This window comes from Anas platyrhynchos, chromosome 2, assembly GCF_047663525.1.
Source record: "Anas platyrhynchos isolate ZD024472 breed Pekin duck chromosome 2, IASCAAS_PekinDuck_T2T, whole genome shotgun sequence".
NCBI classification, from domain to species: domain Eukaryota; kingdom Metazoa; phylum Chordata; class Aves; order Anseriformes; family Anatidae; genus Anas; species Anas platyrhynchos.
Window position 1 is genome coordinate 46,070,013 of NC_092588.1, and position 16,886 is coordinate 46,086,898.

At 44.0% G+C, this 16,886-nt stretch overlaps 1 protein-coding gene across 5 annotated transcripts in view; it reads right to left on the reverse strand.

Moving 5' to 3' along the window:
- The window catches only part of LOC101803407 (ethanolaminephosphotransferase 1), a 56,097-nt gene that overhangs the window by 37,869 nt on the left and 1,342 nt on the right, over positions 1 to 16,886 (reverse strand). The window contains exons 1-2 of one of the 5 annotated variants that reach the window (XM_038173672.2): positions 2,007 to 2,047; positions 166 to 336 (exon numbers count right to left, since the gene is read on the reverse strand). The exons of 1 other annotated variant lie outside the window; for it this stretch is intronic. Coding sequence is in view for 1 of the 4 variants with exons in the window: in XM_038173670.2 (XP_038029598.1) it covers positions 16,808 to 16,846 (39 nt within the window). In the remaining 3 variants the exon portion in view is untranslated. Of the gene's footprint in view, positions 1 to 165; positions 337 to 2,006; positions 2,048 to 16,807 lie in introns of those variants that run through there. 3 more of the 5 variants (XM_038173671.2, XM_038173670.2, XM_072034674.1) reach the window with 3 other exon arrangements.

A 16,886-nucleotide genomic window follows, 5' to 3' on the forward strand; every position in this document is an offset into this window, starting at 1 on the left:
ATGGGATGAGCCTACACTCTTGAAATACCTGTTTCAACTCATTAATTATCAAAGGAGCCTAGACACTTATCTTAAACTTGGGCACCTTTCAGGTGACTGAGGTCTAGCAACATTAATCTTGATCTCTGTATGCCCATTCTCCAAGTTTTAACACACACACTTCACCTGCACACTTGAGTTGTCAAAGAGCTTTCAGTGCACAAGTGCCAGCAGGACAAAAAATTAATGCAGCGTGCCTCCATTTTTGAGTTCACAGTCCATGACTCTTCATTCAACCTTTCTGAGCTCCTGAGGATATCAGCCTACAGAGGGCTTCACCACATTTCCTTTTCCTATCTGCATACAAAGGATGTATTTAAATTACTTTCCGGAAAAAAAGAAAAAAAAAAAAAAGAAGAAAAGAAAAACACTTGCTTAGTTATTTTTAAATTTGTGGTTGTTTTGATCAAGATAATAAATGTAGTATATTTGTAAAACTTAGAACATAGCTATATGTTGTGAACATGTACATATTAATAGACTCATAGAACAGCTTAGGTCAGAAGGGCCCTTACAGACCATCCAGCCCAACCCCTGCCATGGGCAGGGACACCTCCCACCAGCCCAGGTTGCCCAAAGCCCCATCCATCCTGGCCTTGAGCACCTCCAGGGATGGGGCATCCACAGCTTCTCTGGGCAGCCTGTGCCAGTGCCTCACTGCCCTCTGAGTGAAGAATTTCCTCCTAATCTCTAATCTAAATCTATCCTCCTCTAGTTTAATACCATCCCTCCTTGTCCTATTATAATCTGCCCAAGTAGGAAAATGCTCTCCATCTTTTTTATAAGTTCTCTTTAAGTACTGAAAGGCTGCAATGAGGTCTCCCTGGAGCCTTCTCTTCTTCAGGATGAACTTCTCCAGGATGAACATGTGCTGGGGGCACTTTATATTAGATATTAGATATTGACAAATATCCAGGAAATCACCTATAAACTACTGGTCAGACAGGGCAGATTAACTTTCCACTTGGAGTAAAACATACAGTTTAGTGAAGTGTACATCACTTATTTTTTCTAAAGATATGTGAAGTTTCACTTATGTGTATCATTTTTCTCTGCTGCTGACACCCATACTTAAACCATGACATAATTACATCATCAACACCTTTTCTGACAGAATATATATTAAAATTCTGAAATACATTACATAAGCAAAATCAATTTGCGGGTTAAAGTTTTCACTGTTATATATGTATTTGCAACTCCACATACTGTATGTTATACCATATCTTGCAAACACTGCTTGTTACAACTGACCTTTTGATGGCACAGCTTTCATATAAATAACCCAGACTGATTTGGGATGTAGGATTTGCTTATATTAATGCCAGAATAACAATAATACCAAGCCATAAGATCCCTATGTAAATTGAATAGTCAGCTAGTACTTAATTCACCCAAGAACTAAGGGAATCCACTGAAAATGGGGGAAAATTCAAAGTATTCATTAGTGCTATTGAGGTTGCAGGTGTCCAGGAATCAGACCAAAGTTTCTCTGTAACTATTGCTTGTTTTCTCACCTCAGCTCTTACTTGAAGACTACATGAGGTTTGTGACAACTTGCTGACCAGCAAGCTCAGCAGATTGAGCCATACCTAAATAAGAAGGCACAATACGTCACCTTGGCTCCTGCTCTTTTTTCTTTGGCTTTCTCCTTCTCCTCCTCACCCCAGCCCTTCAGAGTGATGAATAAAATCATACAGTCCTTGTTAAATAACAGCAGCAAAATGAGGCTTTCTACCCAAAGTATTCACTGGCTTTCCAGAACAACTACTTGCTCCCAGGAGAAAAAGGAAAAATTTTATTTATTATTCAAAACGATTCTCTTCTCACAGAGATATTTTGGAAAACTTAAGACACTCTCAACTTCTGTTTCCTTGACGGTTTCCAAAGTCAAGGATCAAAAAAGTCTTTATTTGTTACTTAAAAAAAAAAAAAAAAAAAAGAGCATGATGGTCAGGTTGTGTCACCTGGAGACGTTTCAAGAATCCTCACGCTGCTCCCCGTTCATTTCTATGCCTGTGGATGAGCTGCGGTCCTCTGGGTGGGGACGGAACATTCAGATTCAGTAGGCATGAAGAAGAATGGAAATTTCTCTTCCCTATTCAGTAACTTTTTTTTAGTCAGACCAAAGGAAACATACATGGAAAAAAAAACATTCTGCCAGTTTTCTGTCATGGCAAAAATAATATTTAACAAACAAAAGCTGCTATGCAGTTTAACACTCTGCTTTGCTCCACTCCTAAGAAGCTACTAATCTCAAGGTCATTAAATCCTCAGGAGTTTAATTGTCATAGCTTCCCATAAAAGTAAATTACTTGGTAATATGCCCACATTATGATCAATGAATGTGAATGTGAGAGCATACCAGAACATGATGTGAAAAAAGTGCTGCCATTTGCTACTGCATAACTCTGACATTTTCAGGGTGCTTCTGTTAAAAGACAGCAGTGGAGGATAAGACTGTTGGAGGTGTTTAAGTGATACAAATGCTAAGCACTCTCCAGCAAACCCTTTTTGTACTAGAAAAGGGGTTTTGGTTGTTCTTTTATTTACATGAAGAATGGATTGCATTAATCAGAAAGTTTCTATTAGTTATTACAAAAAGAAAGTTGCAATATTTAGGAGGGAATGGCAGTAGCAGAATAGGAAAAATGGCATTAATCAGCTCCTTCTTACTGCCAGGCTTGAAAATTACTTCTGGTGGTGGTGTTTTTTAAATAGCTGATATCTCCTTGAAAGCCATCTGCTTTCCCTCTCCATGTTAGCAATGGCTGCTGCCAGAGGACGATACAGAGGGCAGGCAGGACGCACAGACAGCAATGCACACAGACACACACACACATACGTGTGCAGCACGTGTCAGACACGCTCTCCCTGTGCTGACCTCCACCCAGCCGCTCCAGCACATCGAGCCGGAGCTGTTCAGAGGAAAGGCGAGGGGATTAAGGCAAAGGGCTGGGGTGAGGATGAAGGTTTGAACAGTAAGAAAATGCACACTAAGGAAACAGAAGTGAGCAAGGGAAATGAGAGGAAAGAGAATGAGCCAAAGCAAAGGTTTGGCTACTCAGCAGAGAGAAGAGATGGGCGAATACAAGAGACAACTGGTCCAGAGGGGGCGAGTAGCAACAGCCTGTCAGTGCGTCCAAAGCAGTCTCCATGACCAAGGTCTTCACTGCTCAATGCATGACAAATGTTACCTTCTGGCTCACATCCACACAGCTTAGCAACACCTCCTGTTACTGCAGACTGGTCACATCCACACCTCACTGCTCTTGGTGGAGGGGCTTGGGGTCATGTTACCTGGTCCTGTGCAGCTAATACACTGTTAGCATTGAGTACAAGTACATCTCAATTCAAAGTATCTGAAACAACCTGAAGACCACATCGTAACCTGGTAATATGGTATTTTCATAGCAGGAGAGTGAATGTTGTGCATGTTCAAAGGCCCAAATGCCCGTGTGGGGAGAGTGCTGAAGGATGGTGAAAGCCACATAATGGTGCATAATGCCTCCAGAATGGACTATTTACAAAACAAAGCTATTGTCTTGGAGACTGTTTCTGGAAAAGAAAAAAGAATGAGCGAGTGAGCCAACCATTAACCAAAGCAGGCATCTGGATCCTCACTAAGGTCCCTGGCCCTCTCCAGCACTGCATTATGGAGTTATCCCAAGAATAAAAATGTGGAGTGACCACAACAAAAAGAATAATATAAAACATATACCCACATTAATTTCAGAGTCAGGAAAGAAAGCAAGTTGCAAGAAATGTAGCTGCATTACTTGCTGGGAGATATTTACTTTAGCCAAGCTTGTCATTATGCTAACAGACTATTGCTTTTCTGTTACTTATCTTACTCCAGGTAGCACCGTACTCTGCAATGCAGCCACATCCATTCAGAGATACAGAGCAGAACTGTTGTGAATTCCTTACATCTCAATTGCTAGCATCATAATGACTCTGTAGGTGTTGATTTCATCTTAGCAGCAACAGATTTTCAATGCTTTACATTCCTGCCCAGAAATCAGCCGATTCAACCTGTTCATTAAAATTCACAAGAACTTCATGAATCAGCACAGGCTTCATTGTCCCCATTGTATATGTTGCAAGACTGAGGCACAGATGGACTGTGATTCACCCTAGGAGTATCTAGCAAAGGATACAGCCACAATGTTGTTAGACGTGTCATGTTTGTATAAATAATTTAAGTATAAGCAATAACAGTACCAGTGTATTCAAATAAAGTCACCCAAATTAGCTCAGCTTTATGCTCAAGTTCACTTTTGCGAAGGGAAATAAGTCTATCCAGAATGCAAAGGCTGGAAAGCTTCTTTTCCAGACAAACTAATGTTTAAAACAGCCATTTATCAGATAGCAATCACAGTTTTGGTTGCAATATTGAAGGTTCTGTGATCCTTCCAACATTTAATGTGAAATTAGATGCCTGCTGTGGAAGAACACACTAGTTGTTCCCACGCAGAAAAGATGAGAACCATCTAACAACAATGCAAGGATGAACACGAAGGACATAAATATTGTGAAGCCTGCCGTTTTCCTGCGAGCAAACTCAGCAAGCTCAGGCACAAGTATCAAAGAGCCACAGCTGCATATATGTGCTGCATATGGTCCTGCAGGCATGGGTAACCTCCACAGCACCTCCTAAGTCAAGTGTTCATCATATTTGTGTTATCCATGCAAAAAAAAAAAAAATCTGTATATATTAGTTAGCAATGCCTGGCAAAAGAATGAATGATGAAGAAGGGTGAGAACGTGCAAAGAAGTTACTACAAGGTAACAGTATTTGCCTTGAGAAGCACTAGAGCAGATCTACGTGTGCGTGTCATTACCTCTAGATGAGGATTTGATGAATTGAGATAGCCTATGCCTATGGTACATGGATGAAGTACTTCATAGTTCTTGCTGGGGAAGCCAACCAAAATGAGAGAAGCTGAAACGCAGTAAGCTCCCCACGCACGTTACTCAACATAAATTATCTTATTCCTCCACTCTAAAACTAGCTCAGAATGTTATCAGACTTTTAAAGTGTTATCAAAGGTTTAACTGAACGTAGAACCTATAGTCATTTACATCAGTTCAAAATGAATGGAGAAGAGAAGAATGGACCAAATCGTTTTATCCTCCTCTTAAATTAACTTTTCAAAATTAAGTTAGGCAAAATTATGGTCTTTCAATAAGTTATCTATTGAAAATAATAACTCCACAGAGTGGTTTCCTACAATATTTGTACAGTGGCACATTGCAATGGTGGAACCTGAACATCTCCTGATCATTTCCCGGTAAAGCACAAACACAAGCTTGTTATCATTTGGCCTGTAGTTATATCATAGAATCATAGAATATCCTGAGTTGGAAGGGACCCTTAAGGATCATCAAGTCCAACTCTTGACACCGCACAGGTCTACCCAAGTTCAGACCATGTGACTAAGTGCACAGTCCAATCTCTTCTTAAATTCAGTCAGGCTCGGTGCAGTGACCACTTCCCTGGGGAGCCTGTTCCAGTGTGCAACCACTCTCTCTGTGAAGAACCCCTTCCTGATGTCCAGCCTAAACTTCCCCTGCCTCAGCTTAACTCCATTCCCGCGGGTCCTGTCGCTGGTGTTAATGGAGAAAAGGTCTCCTGCCTCTCGACACCCCCTTACGAGGAAGTTGTAGACTGCGATGAGGTCTCCCCTCAGCCTCCTCTTCTCCAGGCTGAACAGGCCCAGTGCCCTCAGCCGTTCCTCGTACGTCTTCCCCTCCAGGCCTTTCACCATCTTCGTAGCCCTCCTCTGGACACTCTCCAACAGTTTCATGTCCTTTTTATACTGTGGTGCCCAGAACTGCACACAGTACTCGAGGTGAGGCCGCACCAGCGCAGAGTAGAGCGGGACAATCACCTCCCTCGACCTGCTAGCGATGCCGTGCTTGATGCACCCCAGGACACGGTTGGCCCTCCTGGCTGCCAGGGCACACTGCCGGCTCATATTCAACTTGCTGTCTACCACGACCCCCAGATCCCTCTCTTCTAGGCTGCTCTCCAGCGTCTCATCGCCCAGTCTGTACGTGCAGCCAGGGTTTCCCCGTCCCAGGTGCAGGACCCGGCACTTGCTCTTATTGAACTTCATGCGGTTGGCGATCGCCCAGCTCTCCAACCTATCCAGATCCCTCTGCAAGGCCTTTCCACCCTCAACAGAGTCCACAACTCCTCCAAGTTTGGTGTCATCAGCAAACTTGCTCAAAATACCTTCTATTCCTACATCCAGATCGTTTATAAAAATATTGAAAAGTACCGGCCCTAAAATGGAGCCTTGAGGGACCCCACTGGTGACCGCCCGCCAGCCTGACGCAGCCCCATTCACCATAACCCTTTGGGCCCTGCCCGTTAGCCAATTGCTCACCCATCGTATGATGTTTTTATTTAGCTGTATGGTGGACATTTTGTCCAGTAGGATCCTACGGGAAACCGTGTCAAAAGCCTTGCTGAAGTCCAAAAAAATCACATCAGCTGGTTTCCCTTGGTCTACCATACGGGTGATCTTATCATAAAAGGAAATCAGGTTAGTTAGGCAGGACCTACCCTTCACAAACCCATGCTGGCTGGGACCAATGACTGCTTTGTCCCCCAGGTGCGCCTCAATACGTTCGAGAACCATCTTCTCCATGATTTTACCAGGCACTGACGTGAGACTGACAGGCCTGTAATTGCTAGGGTCTTCTTTCTGACCCTTCTTGAAAATCGGCACAACATTTGCCAGCTTCCAGTCTACCGGGACCTCTCCAGACTCCCAGGATCGTTGAAAAATAATTGAGAGAGGTTCCGCGATGACGTCCGCCAGCTCCTTCAGCACCCGGGGATGAATCCCATCCGGACCCATGAAGGACTCTATATCTTGGATGGAAAATTTGGGGAGATCTGCTGATGGAAATGCTTGAAAACCCAATGTTCAATGGTATATATTTGAAATTAAAAAAATTAAAAAAAAAAAGATTTTAACAAGTGATAATGTCTTACTAAACACCCAACTATCCCTCCAATACTATTTATATCAGTCCAAAATTCTATCAGCTTTGTTTAAAAAAATTTGGATAAAGAAGAAGGCATTACACATAGTCTTGACAGTGTTTACCCTTACAAAGGTCCTGGGTGCATCTCTCAGTAGTAACCCTATACCTGGTCATGAACCCACTGATACGGGACTTATCCTTACCTATGTGCCAACATCCTGGCCCAACCTCATCCCACCCCTATCTCCAGGAAGGTGCCTGATGCCCAGGGCTGGGACTGCCCTGGTGTCCCCAGGCCTGCCCTGCTCCTGGCCAGGGTAGTGGGATGGATCCTGGCTGCCAGACCCTATTCTGCTCACCCTGGGTGGCTCCTGATGTCCCCAGCCCAGAAGGTAGGTCCCCAGCCATCTCAGCAACCCAACATTTACACATACCTTCCCACAGCATTATTTATCACATCTCCTCTCTGCATACAAAATGTCACTATACTCAGATTGGTAACTAACAGACAAGGCAACAAGAGAAATGGCAATGGATTAGGTGAGGTATATTCTCTTTTGCATTAGATGAGTTTTTTGTGTTTTCCTAAGCTACAAAAATGACCCTCCCAATTTGGGGATCAATCAGGTGTTAAGAGAGATCAGTAAGAATTCTCCCTTCTGGGCAAGTTATTTCATAATGACACAGCACAAACTTTCCTTCTTTGGTGTTTTGCACTTCTGGAACCACACAAAAAAAAATAAAGAAATCACTGAACTATCTGGTAATAATTTTCCATCCACCTTCCAGATACCTAGAATGCATTAAACACAAGGTTTTTAATTGTGCTTTATATGCATTTTTACAGGCTTGTATATGTTATGGGACAGTCTTGGGTTTTAATAAAAGCTTCACAAAGGGAAAGAAGAAGTAAATTATACAACAACAAGACAGATATACAACATTGTGGATGCCAAATAAATTCCAAATGTTCAGCAGTTCAAAAGTGCTGATATATTCCAAAACACAAGCCCGGTACTTCTAACAATGAAATTACTTTATGTTATACCATCACTTAGTTAATTATTCATATATAAATGACTCAGATTTTATATGTCCAGTTGCTTAGTTTGGACTACCCTGCCTTTCCCCTCTGTCCATATATCTGTACTTCGATTATGTCACTGATATCTAAGACCAGGAAGTATAAGCCTCTAAGACATCTAGGGCTGAAGCCTAAAACACACAAGTAGAAGCTGAAGAAAAGGGTTTGTAATTTAGCCTGGAGAAGGGTATGGAGTGCGGGGCATGCAATTGCATCCTCAGATGCAGATGATTGTCTCTTTGGAGGATCTGAGACTGTGGGCTCTGTTATCTGATGGTCATGCTGGATGTATCTGCATGGTGAGGCAAGGGAGGCTGCCCAAGCTGTGCTCCTGTGAGGTCCTCTGTCCCCTGACCTTATCCCCTCTGATTCCATTAGCCTGTGCATACTCACAGATAGGAAATATGATTAAGTTATCCTTCCATCTAAAACTATTCCTAGTAAAATGCTCAAATCCCAATGTGATGATTTGGACAACTCAGCAATTCTGGTTGATATTACTAAGATGTTAGGAAGCTGTTCTTACATAAACTGCTGAGCTATGGATACTTTGTGGATGTACAGTCATCGTTCAGACCTCCCTCCCCATTTTCAGGAATCCTGACACATGCATTAGGCCACATGCCACATCCTGTCATTTAATGGAAATCTTTATGAACCCATATCTATGACGCCATGGGGCACGTGGAGCTATCGGTCAGGACGGGCTGCTCTCAGGGAGTCATGCCTGCTAGCAGCCCATCCTCTTGCCTGCAGAGCAGTGCTGTTGCCTCCTTCATCCTTCGTCATTCCTTCACAGAATCACGGGTGAGGATCAGAGGGTAATTTGGGTCAGAAGGGACCTTAGAAGGCCAGCACTGGGGTGCTGGTGTTAGGTGTGCCTGGAGCTGACTCATCTCAGGCCCAACCAAGCACCAGTCTCAGCCTCTTCTCACAGGGAAAATGCTCCAGCCCCAACCATCGTGGTGGTCCTACACTGAGCTTGCTCCAGTTTGTCAAGGTCTTTCTTGTACTGGGGGACCAAAACTGGATGCAGAATTCTGGATAAGGCCTAGCAAGTGCCACGTAAAGGGGGATAATTACTCCTCTCAGGCTATGCTACTGTTAATATGACCCAGGCTTTTGTTGCCTTCTTTGCTGCCGGGGCTCACTGAAGGCTCACGTTCAGCTTCCTGCCTCCCACAATCCCATTTGCCAGGAGTAAGAGCCTGATGGCCTGGTCTGCTGACTATATGTATGCTTGAAATGTGGGATCTCTGAGAGACAGCAGGGCCACACTATTACTGAGAGAAAAGCACATATAGGGGCAAGAAGAAGCCCCTATATGTTGGCCTCAAGAGTTAAGTTCTTGCTCAGTGTGTGAGACAAGATAGATCTAATCCATTATTGACATTCATTATCCAAATACATTCAAATCCAATTCATTACCCAAACCAGGGAGAGGTGGAGATGTAATGCTGAAAGGCAGCAACCATTTTTCAATCAACAGTAGTTAAGGGTGCTGCCTAACTTATTTTCAGGTGAAGCGTTTGTGTAATGGAACATGTCCAAACACTTAACAAAGAAGTCAAAATTATAGGAAAGAACTCAGAAATATGAACAGATATTGAGCAAGCGATAACAGAAGACAGGTGCAAATTTGTTGTTGTAAAGCTAGAGGCTAGCCTAGACTGGCAAAAGCACAAACCGTGCTAAAAAGCAAGCTTGCCCACCCTCAAGGAACTGCACAAAAAGATCTTTAACTACCCCTATTCAAATAAGCCCTAACATGGCAAGGAAGTTGATTTCTATGCATTTTTTTTGTGTAGACTTGTCTTTGACAGACAGCAAAAGGAAATGACATTAGGATTCTGTGCTATATCTCTTTGTGTATGTGTACAAACTTGCGTTGCATAAACAGTAGCCAGAATTCCCACCCAGCTGGAGCTCTGCCAGGGTTTGTACCCAAACCTCTGGGGAACCCAAAGAAAGTGCTCTAGGCCCAAAAGGGCAGGCAGATAACAGTGGGTTGCAGTTTTCAGGAGGGATGATAAAGAGAGTTTCTGTACCACATGTGCTAAGTGGTTGTGTGATCTAGTATCCTGACGCATAAAAGAGTGGCGGTATTTCAGATAAGGATGCAAAAACTCAATTCCTCCCTCTACAAAACAACCCTTATAAAAGAATAGCTCCCCTACTTTTAAAACAAATAATCCATATCTAATTCACAGATTCATCTTCACAATTAGTCTTCTATTAAAAAACAGATGAACAAAACTACACATGAATACATAAATGTGTATGTAAGCATAGCCTCACATATCCCACATAAAAACACTAAGCATTTCAGAACACTAAAATCTCTTGATAAAGCAATAAAATCAAATTATGTGGTTGTTGTTTGCACTTTTGAGAGACTCAAGAAGGCATACAACACTTTATATCCAGAGTATTTGCCCCAGAAGTGATGTCAGGAACAGAAAACCTTTGTAAATTTATGAGTGTAATGTAGCACTCAAAAATATGTACAATTACACCATCGTTGGGAAAAAGTCCAGCAGCAGGTAATATCAAATGCAACATCTTTATGATATGGTTTCATTATGTTGCTGACTCATTAGCATTAGCATTTGATATGTATGAGGAAAATAATGTTTACAGAGCTCTCGGTAAGCCACATTATGATCTCAGCTACCATTACAGCAGGATGAGGAATATGAAATCATGGTTTATGAAGACAGTCTTTCAGAATTATGTAGTTCAGTTAGGCCATGACTCTTCTACACATGCATACAGTGAGAGAAAGCATAAGAGTAATGCATGATTTGTTTTATTTTACATATTATTCAGCAAATTTAATTACACTCCCAGTCTTCCAACTCACAGACTCACAGAATGGCTGAGGCTGGAAGGGACCCCTGAAGGTCACCTGCTTCAACTCCCTGCCCAGGCAGGGCCACCCAGAGCAGGATGCCCAGGCCCATGTCCAAGCAGCTTTTGAGGATCTCCAAGGAGAAGGCCCCACAACCTCTTTGGGCAACCTGTGCCAGTGCTCCATTACCCACATGGGAAAGTGCTTCCTGATGTTCAGACAGACTCCTGTAGCCCAGTTTGTGCCCATGGCCTCTTGTCCTGGCACTGGGCACCACTGAACAGAGCCTGACTCTGTCCTCTTTGCATCCTCCCTTCCAGTGTTTATAGACACTGGTAAGATCCCCCTGAGCCTTCTCTTCTCCAGGCTGAGCTCCCAGCTCCCAGCCTCCCATCTCTCTCAGCCTCTCCTCATAGGAGAGGTGCTGCAGTTCCTTCATCATCTTGCTATCCGTACCTTGGACCTTCTCCAGCATGTCCACATCCCTCTTGTACTGGGGGGCCCAGAACTGGACCCAGCACTCCAGGTGTGGCCTCACCAGTGCTGAGGAGAGGGTAAGGATCACCTCCCTTGACCTGCTGGCAATACTTTGCCTGATGTAGCCAAGAAAATAGTTGGTCTTCTTAGCAGCATGGGCACAATGTTGGCTCACGTTCAGTTTGGTGTCCACCAGGACAGTAAGGTCCTTTTATGCAGAGCAACTTTCCAGCTGGGTGCCCTCAGCACGTGCTGATGCCTGGGGTTCTTCCTCCCCAGGTGCAGGACTTTGCACCTCTCCTTCATGAACCGCATGAGGTACTTGGCAGCCCAGAGCTCCAGCCTGTTGAGGTCATTCATTAAGGTAGTTAGTATGAAGATGACTGCAAGAGTTTCTTGGTGAGACAATGACTTGCAATGACTCACCAATTTTATGGAAGGTGGAAAACGTTATTCCGAGGGAATCTTTTGCAGTGCCTCAGACAGTCAAATGCCTTATTATACTGAGGAGGTTTGAAAAACTAACTACAGCTGATAAAGTCGGTGATAGCTGTTTTAAAATAATATTCATAATTAAAATTTAGGAAAATGAAACTATCATCTGCAGTAACACTGTATAATAAACACTGTACTCATCATACACAAAGCCATCCATGCCCAACCATGAAGAGCATTAAGTGTCTCCTAAGAAGTTCCAGATAAATATACAAATGCAAGTCTCCTGCCCTAAATTTTTATAACCATGTAAGACTCTTGTGCTACTGGAGTTGAAAACAAAACGCCTATTCCAACAACGTGAGCAGAATCTATTACATTTCAAAATCTTCTAGGTATACAGGTAGCCTCGGAAATGTATAAGGACTTAACAGAAATCCAGTCTTGTATTTTTTTGACAGTGGTCCAGTCTTGGATTTGCACAAAGTGATCTCCACTGTACTATACTGAACACACTTTGCTCTTCTGTTATATGTGGGCATGAGAAGGAACCATCAAACCCTGAAACACTATCACCAGCCCCGATACTGTTTCCCTAACTCACCAAAAGCAGGGCTGGGGTGTAACCTGAGAGGTCTTGTAGCCCAGCACTTTCATCTAATGCAGGATCACCGTTATGAGACGTTCAGGAAGTAGATCAAGTTACCTGGAGGTAATGAGCCTTCCAATTGCTAGTGATAAATAACCACATTGGCAAATTAAAATAAAACACGTCAGACAAAACTTTGCTAAAAAAGTGGTAAGCAACTGGTTTTTAACACTAAGCTCTAGGTTTTACATCCTCCTGAGGAAAATCAAACCATTTCTTAGGACTGGTGAAAGGATTACACAGCCCCTCCCAGTACCTGCTATTCCAGTGCTTCGCAGCCCTTATCAATGCAAGGCTGACACAGCATCTAACTTAAATTTCTCTTTGTGCAGCCAAAGCTTGCATATTATCTTTCTTTTAAAGGGCATGCATGAAGATTAACTGGCTGTTATTCTCCTATTCCTATTGTGTTAAGATAATTTCTCATGGTTTGCATTTTCTAGGTCTCTTAATATTTTTAAAGCCATTCTGTGGACTGTAAACTGTGTGCCAAAGCAAGCAGGGCACACTGCTCCAGCTGCTCTCTGAGTGGTACCTCAAGACCAGAAGCACACGTAACCCCTTTGACATATCTATGACACTTCACACATAAGAACTTTTTTTCTCTTATTTAGAACAGCTACAACGCTGCTGACAGAGTGATCCCCAGGTATCTGTTTTGCAGTCTGTCGTCTCTTATTTTATGTTTGAAATGCTGATTTTCTTTCCCTTAAGCATTGTAACTTACTTACCGGATTTTGCCATATTGATTTCTGGCCATTATGTATCCCTCTCTCAAAAACACTTTAAATCATAAGCCTGTTCTTCAAAGTTCCTCAGTGTCACATGAAAATTTTACAAGAGTATTCTCTGTTCTGGCAATTAATGAAAGTATTGAACAGTAATGGAGCTGGGACAAAGAGACAGCTCTGTAGGTAAGACTATCCTCCTACTTTGACACAGAACTTAAAATTACTCTTTAGAGCAATACATTTCCATTTTATGCTGATTTCTTCTTAGTTACCTCTATCTAGTTTACTTACAAGAACGTGGGACAGTATCAGAAGTCTCACTGAAATGAAATCACATACACCTCATTTAGTGTCCCCTTCTCTGCACAGGGAGCTAAGACCTTAAAAAATCATCTTAAATGACGGGAATACTGTAGACATACCAGGTGAAAATGTGGTATCTTTGACCTTAATTTCATAGAATCACAGGATGATAGATTCACAGAGTCACGGAACAGCTAGGGTTGGAAGGGACCTTAAAGGTCCCGCAGTTCCAACCCCCTGCCTGGACACCTCCCACCAGACCAGGTTGCCCAAAGCCCCATCCAGCCTGACCTTGAACACCTCCAGGGATGGGGCATCCACAGCTTCTCTGGGCAGCCTGTGCCAGCGCCTCACCGCCCCCTGAGTGAAGAATTTCCTCCTAACATCTAATCCGAATATATCCTTTTCTAGTTTAAAACCACCCCCCTTAGTACTATCACTATCTGACCAAGCAAAAAGTCACTCTCCATCTATTTTATAAGCTCCCTTTAAGTACTGAAAAGCTGCAATGAGGTCACCCCAGAGCCTTCTCTTCTCTAGGAAGAATACCCCCAGCTCTCTCAGCCTTTCTCCATAGGAGACGTGCTCCAGCCCTCTGATCATGGCCCTTCCTCTGGACCCACTCTAACAGCCCCACATCCTTCTTGTGCTGGGGGCCCCAGCCCTGGATGCAGCACTCCAGGTGGGGCCTCACAAGGGCAGAGCAGAGGGGCACAATCACCTCCTTCCCCTGCTGGCCACTCCTCTGTTGGTGCAGCCCAGGACCCAGTTGGCCTTCTGGGCTGCAGGCACACCCTGCTGGTTCGTGTCGAGCTTTTCATCCACCAGAACCCCCAAGTCCCACTCTGCAGGGCTGCTCTCAGTCAGTTCTCCCAGTCTGTGCTCATGTCTGGGATTGCCCCAGCCCAGGTACAGCACCTTGCACTTGGACTTGTTGAACCTCATTAGGTTCACATGGGCTCACTTTTCTAGCTTGTCCAGATCCCTTTGGGTGGTATCCATTCATTCTGCTGTATCAATTGCACCACTCGGCTCGGTGTCATCTGCAAACTTGCTGAGTGTGCACTCGATCGCACTGTCTATGTCACTGATAAAGATATTAAACAGCACCGGTCCTGAGACAGATCCCTGAGAGACACCACTTGTCACCAGCCTCCACCTGGACACAGAGCCATTGAGTTTGTAATATCATATCTGATTTTTGTATAATGCTTTGCAAAGCCTATTCTTTGAGTCAAGCTCATGTATCTTTTCCTTGTATCTCATTAATCATGAAATATGATGAGGAGTGCACGTTTTTTGTCTTGGAAAACCTCAGCCCATAGGTCCTGTAGAAAAGCCAGTTCAAGGCAGACTTGCAGGGGAAACCCTAAGATCACAGCGAAAGGAACAGGCAATGGCAACAAGAGCTCATCATTGACATTATTCAATTCTAGTGAGGAAGACAAAAATAAAGAACCAAAATTCTGCTTTTATTTGTTCTCATTACATGACTGTCTCAGAACTGCATCTTTCCAACAGAAATCTAAACAGAAAATGCAATTTTCATAAATTCCATGGGTGCTTCTCTAGAACTGCCAAATGTTGGTAACAAACCTAACTGCAGAAATCACACAATCCAAGTCCAATAGCTACAGCTGGCTGCAGCATTTCAGCCATGTCACACCAGATGCTAGGCAGTGGCATGAAGTCCGGGTATCAGATCATTCTGCTCTACAGTTGCAGCAAATCTCCTGTGCTTGCAATTGCCCTGAAATCAGTGCGTGCCCATCTGCCCCAGGGGCAGGTACAAGGCAGGGTTATTGCAGCAGCAATACCCAGGATTGCAGGTGTCTTATCATCACACCCCCGCCTGTTCGCTGCACACTTCCAACCAGAACACTCTCTGAATGGCTATGTCCTCACTCAGACACAGAGTAGACCAACAGGAGTATGTTTATAAAGTAAAATAGCTGGCACTGAGGATCTGATGTCCATGCCATAAGGACTTCAGAAGGTTTTACACCAAAATGGTTTCAGTACGGGCTGAACGCTCGTAACTGTACCAGTGTGTTCCCAATACATCTGCTTTAGGGTCATTCAAAGAATTCATTTCATGTGCTCCAGAATGGCTCTGTGATGTGAACCAGAGCTCGTCAATGAGGAAAAACTTGCTCAAATGCATACTGCTGATCTAAACTAAAATGCTCACTAAAATACACTCGCACCTGATGCTGCTAAAGGGTGCTGAAGTCTTTGCATTCATTAGGTCTGCCATTCCCTTTGCAAAGAGCTGTACTGGGTTTGTTGCCAAGACCCTCCTCCGACTGCGAGCAGGAGACAGCAAGTGGCTAAGGCGTACAATTGAGGCATTCATGGCAAAGAAATGAGTTCAGCTGTGCGAAGATTTTGAAAATCACCAAGTAATTTATTTGTGCAAGGTTTACCTTTGTGAAATTGAACTGATTTCACGTTAGTCTTTTAAGCTGGGTTGTGATCAGCTCCCAGTTGTTGGTGGAGAAATTGTGCAAAGCGCAGATCATATTGAGCCACTGACGTTAGTGCAAATATAATGCTGCAACATAGTGCACAATGGAGAGATGGATGCCTCCATCTAGTTTCCCGGGCACGCTTCAGGTCTGAAGCAAGAGTGTTTTAGCTCAATATTGAGCATGTGCTAATAAATCTTTCCAGGGATTATCTAGCTCTTCACAGGGCCAACCTGTGAACACTTCCACTGTACTGCAGGTCTGGGTCCACCAGAAAATGTGCTACAGAGATACCCAAGTGGGTGCAAAAAGAGGAAATGTGTGTGCTGGGCAGAGTTTAGTGCCAGTCCTGTTGACTCAGCAGCAAAGGCAGCAGTGATCTCCTCAGCAGGGCTGGGAAGGTGGAGAAGCAGGATGAGGCCCTAGATGTAGGGGAGAACGGGGGAGATGGCAGCCAGAGGGCAATAAGAGGTTGTCTCAGGCCTGGGAGGGGTGAGAACAAAGCAGTGGTTGTGGCAGCAGCCCTGGGCATGGGAGGGAGAGGAGAGGAGGTGGAGAGGAGATGGTGACAGTGATTAGCTCTCCTTGCCTCTCCTGGCTGCATTCCCCTTGCATTTTCCAAGGGCTTTAACCCACTGTGAGCTGCACTCCAGGAACAGGCAGGGCAGCTCAGGGGCAGAGCTGCCATCGCCTGCTTTGCCACCTTTCCCTGCAACCTGGAGCGCCAGGAAGGTGGTGCAGATACCCCACCAGCTCAGCGGCGCTGACCTCACGTAGTTGTGTTTCTCGGGGTGTAGCCTGCATCATTTGGGTTTATGGACTTCTCGATGTCCCAGTCCCGAGCCAC